The 13,733-nt window shown below is 41.4% G+C and overlaps 1 protein-coding gene and 1 long non-coding RNA gene across 3 annotated transcripts in view; one reads left to right on the plus strand and one right to left on the minus strand.

The window, feature by feature from the left end:
• Nucleotides 1–13,733, minus strand: part of tsc2 (TSC complex subunit 2) — a 46,085-nt gene that overhangs the window by 25,224 nt on the left and 7,128 nt on the right. Inside the window, 4 exon segments of the mRNA XM_034239144.1 lie at nucleotides 12,612–12,731; nucleotides 12,844–12,999; nucleotides 13,168–13,249; nucleotides 13,574–13,677. Coding sequence (XP_034095035.1) covers nucleotides 12,612–12,731; nucleotides 12,844–12,999; nucleotides 13,168–13,249; nucleotides 13,574–13,677 — 462 coding nt within the window.
• On the plus strand, nucleotides 10,412–11,486 carry LOC117561625. 2 transcript variants are annotated; one of them, XR_004571410.1, is made up of 3 exons: nucleotides 10,412–10,546; nucleotides 11,142–11,251; nucleotides 11,349–11,486. It is a non-coding gene; the product is annotated as an uncharacterized LOC117561625 (long non-coding RNA). The 2 variants fall into 2 exon arrangements; XR_004571411.1 differs by having other exon boundaries at nucleotides 10,504–10,534; nucleotides 11,349–11,478.

Consider the following 13,733-nt stretch of genomic DNA (forward strand, 5'->3'; position numbering starts at 1 on the left):
TTTTGCAAGACCAATGCATGGCTCCTTCTTAAAGATAAGAAGCTAGGATGTCGGATATGCAGAGATGTCAAATCTTTGGGAATACACACTGGACAAGGACTGAAACTGTCAACTGAATGGGGTGAGTGTGCAGTGTCTCATTTCGGTGTTGACAAGGGCAAACAACAAGCTAGCCTGAGAAAAAAAATCAAAGAACATAAAGAATCACAAGCCCATGTAAAAGCTGCTGACATCCTTACATCTGCTTCACGTGAAACTATTCAACATCAAGTGCAGTCTATGCATACATCTGAATTAGACACCACTATCAGAGTTTTTCGAACGGCATATAAAATTGGCAAACATAGCCGGCCATTCACAGACATGCCAATTGATTTGAATGTACAGAAACTGAATGGGCTGAACGTGGGCAGGGTTTTGCACTCCAATAAAACCTGTGGCGAAATCATCGACCACATAGCTCATGAGCTGAAGAAAAAAATGGCAAAAGACATTACAGAAAACCAAAGAAAACTCTGTGTTTTGGTCGATGAATCTACACTATTAGTGGTAAAACGGTGCTTGTTGTGTGTCTACGCTCAGCATTAGCTGATGCTGAGCCCGAAACGTTTTTTTGGGAGCTGATCGAGTTGGATGGAACAACGGCTGATGACATCACAAAGGCGTTAATGGAGTGTCTTGGAAGAGATTTTAGGTCAGTGTTTCGTTTCTTTTGCATGTGATGGGGCTTCAGTCATGCTAGGGAAGAGAACAGGCGTTGCTACCCAGTTGTGTAGTAAATTCCCAAGCCTGTTTGTGTGGCACTGCTCCAATCATCGTCTAGAGCTGGCAGTTGGGGATGTGGTCAAGGAGGTCTCAGGGCTCAATCATTTCCAGATCTTTTTTGACAAACTCTATTCCTTGTTCCATGCCTCCCCCAAAAATCAGAGGCAGTTAGCGCAGTGTGCGCAAGCAGTCGGACAGCGTCTCCTGGTGATAGGGCGTGTTTTGTCCATCCGCTGGGTGGCTTCAAGTGAAAGGAGCGTCAGAGCAGTCTGGGAAAACTACCGAGTGCTTCATGATCACTTCACAAATGCTGCAAACGACACGAGCAGGGATTCCAGAGACAGAGCAAAGTACAAGGGCCTGGATGATGTGCTCACATCTGCAACGTTTGTCAGCAATCTGGGACTGATGTACGATGCGCTCACAGAGCTCAGCGACCTCTCTCGGCAACTCCAAAAAAGAGAGATGACACTGCCTACAGCAGATAGGCTCTTAACTCGAGAAATACGAGTTTTTGAATCCATGGTCACCATGCCTGGCCCACACATGACTACAGTTCATACAGCTCTAGCTGAGAAGTCCTTCAAGGGTGTTGCCCTGCGTGAGAATGGCAGGCTTGTACAGATTCATGCAGGTTAGTTTTTCCGCAGTATGGTAGAGAATCTGAGACACAGAATGACTTCCACAACCTCCTCTCATGTCAGCACAAGAGAAATCCCATTACATGGCCGGGAGGCCCGGGACAATCAGCTTATCCAGGACATGAAAGTTATCCATCCTGGAAGTTGGCCTGAAGAGGAGTTAGACGTACAGTATGGGGACGTAGAGGTGCTACGTTTGTGCGAAGTGCTGAAGTGGACAGAAGAGAGACTGTTCAGGGCTTTCGCGAATACAAGGAAACCAGGGCATCCCGTACACCTGCTGCCATGGAGCCTCTACTGAAAGCAGTCCGAACCATCGCTGTCTCCACTAGTGAGTGTGAGCGGCCATTCAGCTGCATGAACGATATCCTTACTGCAAAAAGGAATGCTTTCTCTGTCAGCCGACTGTCCAGCCTGGTTTTCATTAAATGTAATGGACCATCACTAGGACAGTTCAATCCGGAACAGTATGTGAGGTCCTGGCTGGCAAAGGGAAGGAGAAGTGCTGATGAAAGAGCCTGTCCAGCTCCAGCCCCTGATACTGATGTCCCCAAGGCCTTCTGGAGCCTTTTCTAACAATGTGAAGTATATTGCAAAGCAGCTCACCCAGTGAGAAGACTTTTGGCATAATGTGCCGATTTGTACAGATCCTGGAGATAGAAGGACTTCAGACCAACCAGGGAGTTATCTGATCAGCTTGGTGTTCAATGTAACTCTTTACCATGGCTCAGACTTTGTTACTTGCAGTTACAGTTTCTCATTTTAGATTGTGCAAATTTTGCATTTGTTTTTACATGTTCTTTGTTCATGCTCTTTATCATATTTCTGAGTTGGAAAGTTAGATTGCATCATAGTTTACTTTATACATATTTGTATTCTTCAGTGGTGAAGTATATTGCAAAGCAGCTCAGCCATGTGAGAAGACTTTTGGCACTTTTTCGTTTTTCGTTTTCTGAGTTGGAAAGTTAGATTGCATTCAAAATATACAGAAATACTTAATTTTGTTAAAGCTTTTTATAAAAAATGCTTCTGACCAGAGCTTTGTTTCCTTGTCATTAATGTTGAACATCACCAGAGGGGCTCTCACCTGAAAGGTCTCTGCTTCATGTGTCTTCAGCAGAAGATCTAGACTTTGATTGCTATATTTTCAGTTAATATTGACCTTACTGAGCTTTAGCCATATCCGCTGCCTATCATAAAAAATGTTAAGTACAGTGAACCTTTCTAAAATATACAGTAGTAAAGAGACAAACCCACCAGCATTATAGTAGCCAAATTCTTGTTTGTGGGCTGTATATATAAAATTGACTTGAAAAAGTTGGTGATTTTAGAGTACTGGCACCTTTTTCATTCCAATTCAAGCACTGCTCACAGAGGGTGACTGGCTGTATACATGATGTGGCCTGCCGACATGGCCACTTTCATACAGATCATACTAATGCCCTCGATTGGTCTGTGTGTCATTCAAGCTCGGGAGGGTGTGTGTTAGTGTGGCGCGATAAAGCGTGCGCACCGGTTACGTGTATTGTTGTTAGCATCTGGTGCTAGCTAGCTGCGCTAATGGATATAAGGAGCTTTTTCAACAACAAGGTGGAGGAGAGTCCTCTCCTGTCAGACTGAGAGACTGATAACTACAGCTCAGGTGAGGTAAAGGACTCTCCGAGTGTTTAGATAGTTAACTTAGTCTAAGTTATCTCTGTGGGTCTCGAAGGGTTTGGTCACCATTTATGTAAACACATATTTCCATTTGAGGGGGGGAGTGATTGGTAAAATATGCATGAATAATACAAAAAAAATGTTAACTAGGTGAAAAAAGGTAAGATAAACTTGTTGAGAGCTAAAACTAGTCTTTGCTGCTGCCTCAAAGAGGAGCAGGGGGGAGAAGAGGGAGACAGGTGAGGCTGGTTCAGGAGCACAGACACACTCACAACTATAAATGAACCAAAAACAAATAAATAAACAAGTTTCAATGTTTTTTCATATTGGATATGGTATGTTATTGGTTATGGCCATGTTTTTATGATTATTTAAATTTATACAGTTCTGTTTCATATGGGTGTAGTCTCTTTATTTCCCCCTCAAAATGCACCAGATTGATGCATTTAAGTCCAACATTTAAAAAAAATCTTACCGGGGGAGCATGCCCCCGGACCCCCCTATAGGATTTGAGGTCCACCTCCACTTAAAATATGTTCACATAGGTTCCTAAATAGATTTGCACATTTTTTTAAATCGTAACCCATGTCCATATGTTTATTTTTGGGTAGTAGATTTAGAGGGCTATCACTATGAGCAGCAACGCTGTAAAAATTGACAAATAAAACTGGTAGTGGCCTGGCTGGGTGTATAATTCCCGGCCTGACTTATTGTCCCAGTCCGGCCCTGGCTGTTAGTGTCCAAATTTAGGATGCCAAGCTGGGAATTTCCTATTTCACGAGGATCACCTGAACGCACCTCAAGCCAAGGTCCGCAGCGGAATGACACGTTGGTCACAGTGTTGCCAACTTGGCGATGTTCTCGTTAAATTTGGCGGATTTCCAAACCCTCCGGCGACTTATTTGTGTCAAAAGCGACTAACGACTAATCTAGCGATTTATAATGGTGTTATTAGCGACTTTTCTGGTGTTTGGAGACTCACATTGTTCTGCAGTTAACGAGCCGCGGGTGCTGCCGTGAGCCCCGCCTCCCTCCCATAGTACTCACAGGCGCTCAGACTGACAGTTGCCTGGCCGCAGCATAGCTGCTGCTGCAGTCAGAGCAGAGAGGAGACAACCACACTCCCCCGCGTCGAGACTGCAAATGAATTGCGCATGCGCCAACTGCCAAGCCGTTGGTTTTGAGCGGGATTTAAATGTTGAATGTAAATGTTTCTTCACTCACTTTCACACTATAATAAATAACTGCCTTTGCTTTGCTTTGACTCACACAGCCTCAGTCACTCAATCACCTCGTCCACTGTGTGTGTGCCTCTCTGTGACAAGCTAAACATCATGGCACAGTCTAAATTGTATTCTCAAAAATACAGAAAGGAGTGGGAATCAAACCCTGAGTATAAAGGATGGTTGAAGCCATTTATTGGAGATGACACACGGGCATACTGCCTTTATTGTAAGGGGGATTTCTATGCCAAACTGTCATGTTAAAACCCCAAAACATACTCAAAAGGCAAAGACATTTCTGATCTACTGTCGTCTGGATTTAACTCCGGTTTTGATCCTTGAAGGGTTGGGAACGTTTTTTGCCTACAGCCGCCATTACATGATATGCAAATTAGGCGATGACGTCATTTAGCGACTTCTGGCGACTTTTCGGACAGCCAATAGCTACTTTCCTTACTATGGAGTTGGCAACACTGGTTGGTCAGTTCACCTTCACCACCAGAGAGAAAAGGCGGGACAGCGACCAATAAGTGCAGTTAAGGCAGTGGTTCTCAAAGTGGGGGGCGCGCCCCCCCTGGGGGGCGCAGAGGCATGCCAGGGGGGGCGCGAGAGACCAGGAGGAAAAATGGTTATAAAAAAAAAAAAGATTACAAAAAACAAAAAATCATAATGTGAAAAATTATTGATTCGAAAATAATATGATGCAGTACAGTACTATTACGTCTGGGTCTCTGTGTTTCATCTCTGTGTGTGTGTGTGTGTGTGTGTGTGTGTGTGTGTGTGTGTGTGTGTGTGTGTGTGTGTGTGTGTGTGTGTGTGTGTGTGTGTGTGTGTGTGTGTGTGTGTGTGTGTAACGAGCCATTTTGTGTGCGCGAGCGAGAGAGAGCTAACGGATATAAGGAGTTTTTTCAACAACAAAGTGGAGCAGAGTCCTCTCCTGTCAGACTGAGAGACTCAGTGAGATAAAGGACTCTCAGTGTTATCTCAGTGGGTCTCAAACGTTTTGGTCACCATTAATGTAAACAATTATTTCCGAGGCACACGTTTAAATGATCATTATGGTTATACAAAAATAAGAGAATAAATGAAAAACAGGTATGAAATACTATATGACAGTAAAAAAAGAATAAAGTTTAAAAGGGTGATTTGTAAAATATCCATAAATAAAAAGTAAATCTGTTAACAGGTCTGTTTCAAATGGGTGTTGAGAGATGTATCCATAGATCTCGTCATTTTGCTCTCAAAGTGCACCAGATTGATGCTTTTAACTTAAATATTTAAAAATAAATATTCCCGGGGGAACTTGCCCCCGGAAACCCCTATGCGAGGTCCACGCACCACCTATAAAAATAGCACTTTACCCCTGCTTATATGCCAGCTGATTATCGAGCCTTCATTGTAACAGTCGCGGTTACACTGTGTATTTGCGTGGGGAGTGTTGCAGTAGAAAATTCCACTGTAGCGCCCGGTACATTAATGGGAAACCCTAAATGTTTGAGCACCCTCTATGAAACGTCAAGCTACCCCACAGCACCCCCAAAATAAATCTCTGGCGCTGCCACTGAGCCTGACTATTTGTGTTGGGGGGGCCCGACTTTTTTTTTTCTCCAAAGGGGGGGCCTGACAGAAAAAGTTTGAGAACCACTGAGTTAAGGTAACGTTAGTAACTGAACGTAGGAGTAAAAGTCCATAGGCATATGTAAAATATTAGTGCTTTCAAGGTATTAAGTAGTAGTAAATTGATTGGTGAACTGTTAGCTGAATTAGCTAAGTTACCTAGCTAACTATGAAGCATGTGTTGCTAGCTAACCTTAACCTCACTAATGGGGTATGTAAAAATTAAGCTAGCTAACGTTAACTACTCTCAGATAAATAAACTGTCTGTAAGGAACACACAATTAGCCGACGTTAATATCATAGTTTTATTTTGGTATTCAGTAATTGTATCTGTTAAAAACTAGCAGCTAGTTAAAAACGCAAAGGGTGGTGGTAGACTAGCTAACGTCGACCTAGCTAGTTCATAGTGAATCACAGCAATTTTACTATTTAGTGTCTGATGCCTTTTTAATGTGATTTTTTGGGGTTGATCTTTAAAATGACAGTGGCCGTCTTTTCCTGTAAATTACAGATTGCTTCTTCATGGTGAGATGGATAAATTCGATGACACAACTGTGTCACTCTTAAAAGGTAAATCTCTTGTTAATTATGTAGACATCTAACATTAGTGCATATCTTTAGACATATCCAGACTGATAATTCCCTAATATGGGCTCTTTGCAAATAGTTGTGGTCTGTTGCTGAAATGGCCAACCAAGACTCATTCCTTTACTTACTTTACCAGTAGCACTGATATACATTTAACTTATAAGGGCAACATAATACAAATGGTGTTGGACACATGTTTTTGGTAAATGATCTGCTCTCACACATTACAGCTGCAAGTGTTACCAATGAGCTATTACCCTCATTAACACGGGAAGACCTGAGGGACCTCCTACCGGGGCCAGAGAACTTCCTCAGACGAAAGTGCATTTGGGAAGCAGTGCATCCAGAGGTAAAGATGTATTGTGAATGAATGAGGTGTATTGGACTTAAAATATAAATAAATGGAAACTTCATCTAAAATACATGATTTCACAATGGGCGCTAGAAATGTACATGAATAGCATTTTTTCTTAATAATTTCTAAAATGATCAAATTGATTCTGTGGTGACATAAATCAGTCATCAATCATATGGAGGCATTTATGAGTGTTTCATCAGATATTTTTCTATACTTTACCTAATAAATTACACTTACATTTTTACGTATATATTTTTATTTTAGATTAGGGCTGCTCATCTGATTGTAGTCATCACCTCCAACTGAACTGCTTTCATTTCTACATAAACATTTCCCCCCTTACGTGTTAAGGCAATGCAGCCTGTAATAGGCTAGCAAAATCACTGCATTTCCACAGAAATAGGCATACTATGTTTTAGTTCTTTAAAATGTGTTCCAACTGTGCCAACACAAATTCTTAAGTAGCCAGAAGTACTAAAGAAAGGACCAAAACAATTCCACACATTACAGCAAGGTAGTTCAAACTAATACTGTCCCCTACTGCATCCAAAATCACAACTTTCTGGTTTCATTGATAACAATGTTATATATACGTTTTTTTTCCAATTGTGAGGTGGTTATTATTATTATTATCCCATCTATCTGGTTTCATTGGGATAGTTACAGATAGTACAGTAAGACAATGTTACATACATATTCTTTCAATAGCGAGGTTATAATAATTATATCGTTTGTCATTATTATTAATGACAATAATAATCATTTGAAAGTTTTGCTTTTGGTCTAGACTTTTTGACTTGTGATTTTGTCACCATGAGGAACATTTTGATTTCTGATGTTTTTGTGCAGGAGAGCTCAACTTCAGCAGTGTCCGTAAGTCCTGCAGGGAACCAGACGAGCCTAGCCCAGACGTCTTCACCAAAACATGTGACTCCTAAAAAGATCATGAAAATAAGCAGTCCAGACTATGTCGTTTACACAGATGCAGAGCTGGAGCAAATCCGCAAGTATTATTTTGAGCTGCAGCGTCACGGGAGAGCACACCACTGCACCATGTCCAAAGAGCTCAGGTGCCGCTTGGTCAGAAACACCATGACAAGCATGATTGCGATCCTTAGGGCTAATGACATGCAGGACAGGGGAGACTCAGAGTATCCCTCTCGTGAAGAGGTGTCTGCCATGGCCAAAAGGTTGATTGAGTACTATCCTGTGCTGCAAGATAAGGATAAGACTAAACAACCATGGGTAGGTTCTTAATTTTCAGTCTCAAAAGTCATTTTCTTCTCTTGATATTTACTTTTCATAAGCACAACAATATTGTCAGCTAATTGAAGTTATCTTTTTTAAACTTTAAATATACACATCTTTGATATCTAGTGTTCAAGGTCAAAATTAACATTCTTTTCCCATATGCCCAAAGTGGATAAAGTGAATGAATTTACCGACCAAAGATATTTTGACTTGCCCAAAAACTGCATTATGCATTATTTCATAAAGAAATGTTTCCTTAAGTTTTAGTATCGAAGCCTTAACTTGTAAAGATAAGATCAGATCTATAAAACTTTTATAAAAAAACTCAATTTTAACAATCAATTCTGTATACGGTACAAAAACACATACTTTGCCTTTTTCACATTATATGTCCTAAATCTCAATGAATAGCTGACCCCCTCACTTTAATCATTGTTTTCCTCATACCTGTTTGTTGGCTTAATACTAGTAATGTGTCACCACATTTCCATTAGTGATTACATAACTGATGATCACTATCTGACTTATATTGCGAGCGTGTTTGTTGTCCTGATGAACCCTACAAGCTGTGCTACAGAACAGCTAGTGGACTGACCTTTTCATTGTTAGGTTGATTGATTTGTTCATATCCTCACTTCAAGATTTTTATGGTAGAGATTGTCTCAGCCAGTCAATATCAGTATTCACACATGGCCTTTCATTGCACTTTGAAAATTAGTTTACTGACCAACTGTCCAGTAATTCACATTTATTTATTGGCAAAGCCAATTTTTTTACCCCCATCTGTTGCATGGTGGGTGTTTATTTGTACTCGGCTGGTATTGTATCTACTCTTAAGTATTGTATGTGATGTATCATAATCTCTCTCATATCTCTTAATGAGTCGTCATGTCCATTTTATGCCACAGGAAACAGTCTTCCGTCAACTGCTCAAGAGACTGCAGAATGTCAAATCAACCCAGAATGTGATCAACTGCTGAGCCCAGCCCAACTCTTTTCTTCAAGAAACGTAGACTACTCTTCAAACCAACAGTACAAGACACTGACTATGATGCTGATCCGAGCGCATCAACTGAGATCACTGATCTCTCAGAGAACACGCCCACAGACCTCAATAGTGATGACGGCACAGGTAAACTGGGAAGTTATGTACTAATGTTTATTACACCCAACTGTAATTGTGTGCTTCAGCAGCACACTTTACCCTCTTACCCCTTATTATTCCACTTCTTCCACCTACATTTTGTCCTCTTACTCCTTTCACACCATTTAAGCTATCGACATTGTTCAAACTTTAAAATGTTCAGTGTTTTGCTGTAGTGTGCTTCTGTACAGATTTTTTATATTATTTTCTTTTTTTTTATCCCCATACAAATCATTTTGCTGTCTGAACAAATACGAGTACAAATTGTGGCCTCTGCACATATCTAATCTTTGCTTTGGTGTGACTCATCTCTTTTGAAGTTGATTCAGTGCAATGCCATGACTCCAGAAAAATGCAAGCCAGACTACAAAACCCTTCAGGAGTTGTGGAAGAAAACTAGACCGAACCAACAGGACGTGGGTCATCTCTTGGATCTTGAGTTTGAGTCAAGGAGAGCCTTTATAGACTCATGTTCACTCAAAGAAGAGGATAGGACCAAGACGGTCATAGAAGCATATCCCTGCTTCAGAGAGCACCAGCATGTGAGTAACTCTTACCATTCCTTGATAATTGTTGTCAATCAGCCTGCCAATGTAATTGAACACAAAGTTTAAGGGATAGTAACCCCATTTAAAAAGAGGATTCTATTATTTTGTATTATTCTTGCGTAATATCTTCATCATCCACCAAGATTTGAGAGTTCCTAAAAAGTCACTAACTGTAATAAAACAGACTGAAGGGCAGAGTGGGCATTCTTCTAGATTCTAGAGAAAGGTACAATAGGAATTGACTTGCTCAAATGTGCAAAATTACTAACACTGCAGTAGGGGTTCGCAACTGTTGTTGATCAATGGCTGCTCAGATTTTGAGCTATTATGAGAATTCCAAGAGTATAGAGGCATGGGACATTACATCTATGCCTAGTGATAGTCATGCTCATGCTCAATTGTTTGTCCTAAAGCCTTGGATACACTGCACAACTTTTAAAATCTTAACAGATTATGAAAAGACAGGCCATATTACAATAACTGACTGAATTTTGTAGATTTTATTGATTTTATTGTTTACCTGTTTCTGATGAACATTGCTAGTCTAAATGTTAAGCAGAATGGGAGTCTGAAATTGTTTGCTGTTTTCTCTGTATCAAAGTTCTATTGATTTTTACACTCAGGTTTTGGACGAGATGGGCCGAATTCTAGAGGCAGGCAACAAGAACTTCACTGACCAGATCAAAGCCAGATGGGAAAGCTTTTCTTTGGAGTGTGGAACAAGTCGTTGAAGCCACCAATGGGTCTGGATACATGTAAGCATAATGTATAGATAACACTGATAGGTTGGGGGTAACCATTTAATGGCCGCATGGGATGTGATTGTATTAGCTTATTTTCATTATTTTGATAGGACAGGATCTCCTTTTTGATGACTGAATTATGGCAAAATAGTAGTGGTCACTAGAGGGTTTAAACACTACTACCTTAGTCATGTATACAGGTGACCCTTATTGTTTTGCTTTCTCTTGTGCAACTGACAAGTGCTTTTTATATCCCCTGCACCGCTGCCCCCCCACTATCCAGCCAAACTTTCAGTTTGCTGATCCAATAACTGCAATCGTTTTTATTTCACTCTTTCATTTCGCTGTGCACATTCAATATCCCTAGGAGAACCGTTTGATTTTGGTGATCCCACGATCTCTGTCTTACTCATTCAGGCCAATTTTGAAAAAAAAGTAGCACCAGTTTATGTACAATTTCCCAAGGTGACATTAAGATTCATGTCGCTTCAGGGATACACACATACACTGTCGTTCACCAACAGCATAGTTTTTCCATGATTAGCTTATACTCCCTATACACAAACAAGCACAATGCATTTGATCATGTATCCATATTGTTTTTCAGCTGGACAAGCGATTGCTTTCATGAAGGCACTTCCCTCAATGTTTCCTTCCCCAACTGCCCCACCCAAAAAGCTTGGGTCAGCAAGTGAGGCACTGTTCCATGTTCTTGAGGTGAATCTGAGTCAGTATCAGTTAAACTGAAATAAAACGTGATATTCCCTGAGGTTTAATTTGTTTCTACTTTTTGTCTCTACTTTGTTGCTCTCAGCCATCCGAGGACCCCAATACATTTCTCCAGAAACGGCCCATCACCAGTCCAGTCATCTTGGTAGACTCGAGGTGTGTGTGGTACAGTGTGTAGGTGTGTGTGTGTGGTACAGTGTGTAGGTGTGTGTGTGGTACAGTGTGTGCGTAGATGCAGCGGACAGACAGGTCTCAGTTGGTTTGGTGTCCTCTGCTTACTTTTAATACTTGTAAATACAACTTTTGGCCCGTAATTTATTTTCCTCATTTCAGCGACCAGAGAGGGGGGGAGGGGGGATATATCCAGTCTCTGATAGTGTGACGTTATTATGAGAGTGCTCTCATACTTGTTTGATTCTGAAATTGAATATATATTTATATAAATATGTGTGTGTGTGTGTGTGTGTGTGTGTGTGTGTGTGTCCGCATCTGTAGCCTGGTATTGTCTCATTATACCGCACTGTCAATGAATCAAAGTAAATATATAAGTCATCATGAATGTAAGAGAATATTTTAATCTGATCTTGATTATAGAGTTTCTTATTGTTTCTTAGAATCTGTGATATTGCAAACATGCTTTGTATTTAAAAGTCAAAACTCCTCTGAAAGTTGAGGTCACAGGTCAAAAGCTTCTCCCCCTTTCCTGTGGGGGGAAGGGTCCAGGCCTGCCTGCATTTCGCGGGACAAACAGATTATTGTCCCACATCTGCTATTGATTAGGTAAACGCATGGCTCCGCGGCGCCTCTTCTCTTGTTGGTGCGTGCTGTGGTTTATTTGTGGTGAGAGATGGCTTGGTGGGTGCACAGGACGTGTGAAACCAAGTGATCTCCCCGGCTGTATTAATATACTTGTAAAATAAACTCTCAGTGCTTTGGCTAACGACGACCCAGACTCCTTCATTCCACCTCAACATTGCAACATCAGAAGTTTTACTTCACAATGAACACATCTGTCCATCAGACAGAGGGCTGCTGTGCCTCCTGTCATCATTAATGGACGTCTCTTTAAAATGACAGCTCAGAGGAGAGGAGTTCTCATTTCTCTAACCGCCTGCTGCTTCTCCTCCTCTCTCCTTGGTTCCCCTCCTCAGTCCTCCACTAGCATCTCCTGTGGGCGGGACTAAGACACGAGGATAGGAGTCGAGGAGGGGAATTAGAGAAATGAGATACGGCCTACATGTTTTTGTCATTTCCAGACAATTTAAGAGGTTTGTTAACCAAACAAACCATTGCCTTTCTAAAATACCTTCAACCCCATGTTTTGTGAATGCAGCCCTTATATGTGTACCTGCAGGATTTCCAGCAGGCCCAGTATAGCCGTCCTAACGTCCTCCATAGGAGACTCTCCTGTGGGGTCTCTCTCAGTGACCTCCAGGGGCCCTGAACTCACCAGAGAGCGGCTGGCCACCTGCACAGAGAGAAAACACTGAATAGACCTCATTGTGGCTGGAAGGAACTGAATTACCATAGCATTAAAAGTGAGACAGTGTGTGTGTGTGTGTGTGTGTGTGTGTGTGTACCTTCTCAATGATGTCCAGCAGGCTGCTGAAGTGGTGTGTGTTGCAGCCCTCTGCCAGGTCCACCAGCAGCTGGGTGGCCTGTTTTCGGACGGCAAGGTCCCGGTCTTCAGCTATCCCACTGAGCTGGGGGATCACTACCATCTCAATCAACTCGTCCTGGAACAAGGCAATAAAGTAAGAGAGTGAGAGACATTGAGAGATATTGTTGAATATTCACACATGAGTAAACAACAGCAAAACAGACATACAGTAAGAATTAAAGCACCACTGCACTTGATAGTTTATTTCAAATGTGTGTTTGCAGGTTCGTGTGTGTGTGCAGACCTCGTAAAGCTGTCGGTTGGTACTGAGAACGAAGGACAGGATATGAAGTACTTTGATCCTTATCACGCTGCGAGTCTCGTTTCTTTCAGGGAGACAGAAACATGACAGAGAGGGACAGAAACAAAATATTGTTCAGCAGAGATTAGATGAGAAAGGGATCAAGGTGGTGATAGCAGAGAGGGATACAATTGTTTATAGTTGTCATTAAACACACTGCATTATTTGGCTGTTATAGTACGACATCAATACAATATTAAAAAGACCAGATCATTTTGATATAGACTAAGAGGTAAACATTGAAATACAATTAGAATAGGAGGCAATAAGAGATAAAAACTATTCCATATAGCTAAATCTTGCCTTCGAGTCGATAATATCATCACCATCATCCCCGTTTGTGTCTTACCTGAAGAATTTCTCCATGAGGCGGTGAAGGCTCTGAATCCAGCCGTCCTTGGCTGGTTGAATAGACTGGGCTCTGTACGAGATGAGGGTCAGCACTGATGCATCCTGACACACAATATTAAGATTAGAAAGGTATCAGCAGTTAGATGACAAAAACACAA

The sequence above is a fragment of the Gymnodraco acuticeps genome, unplaced genomic scaffold (genome assembly GCF_902827175.1).
Source record: "Gymnodraco acuticeps unplaced genomic scaffold, fGymAcu1.1, whole genome shotgun sequence".
Taxonomy (NCBI): domain Eukaryota; kingdom Metazoa; phylum Chordata; class Actinopteri; order Perciformes; family Bathydraconidae; genus Gymnodraco; species Gymnodraco acuticeps.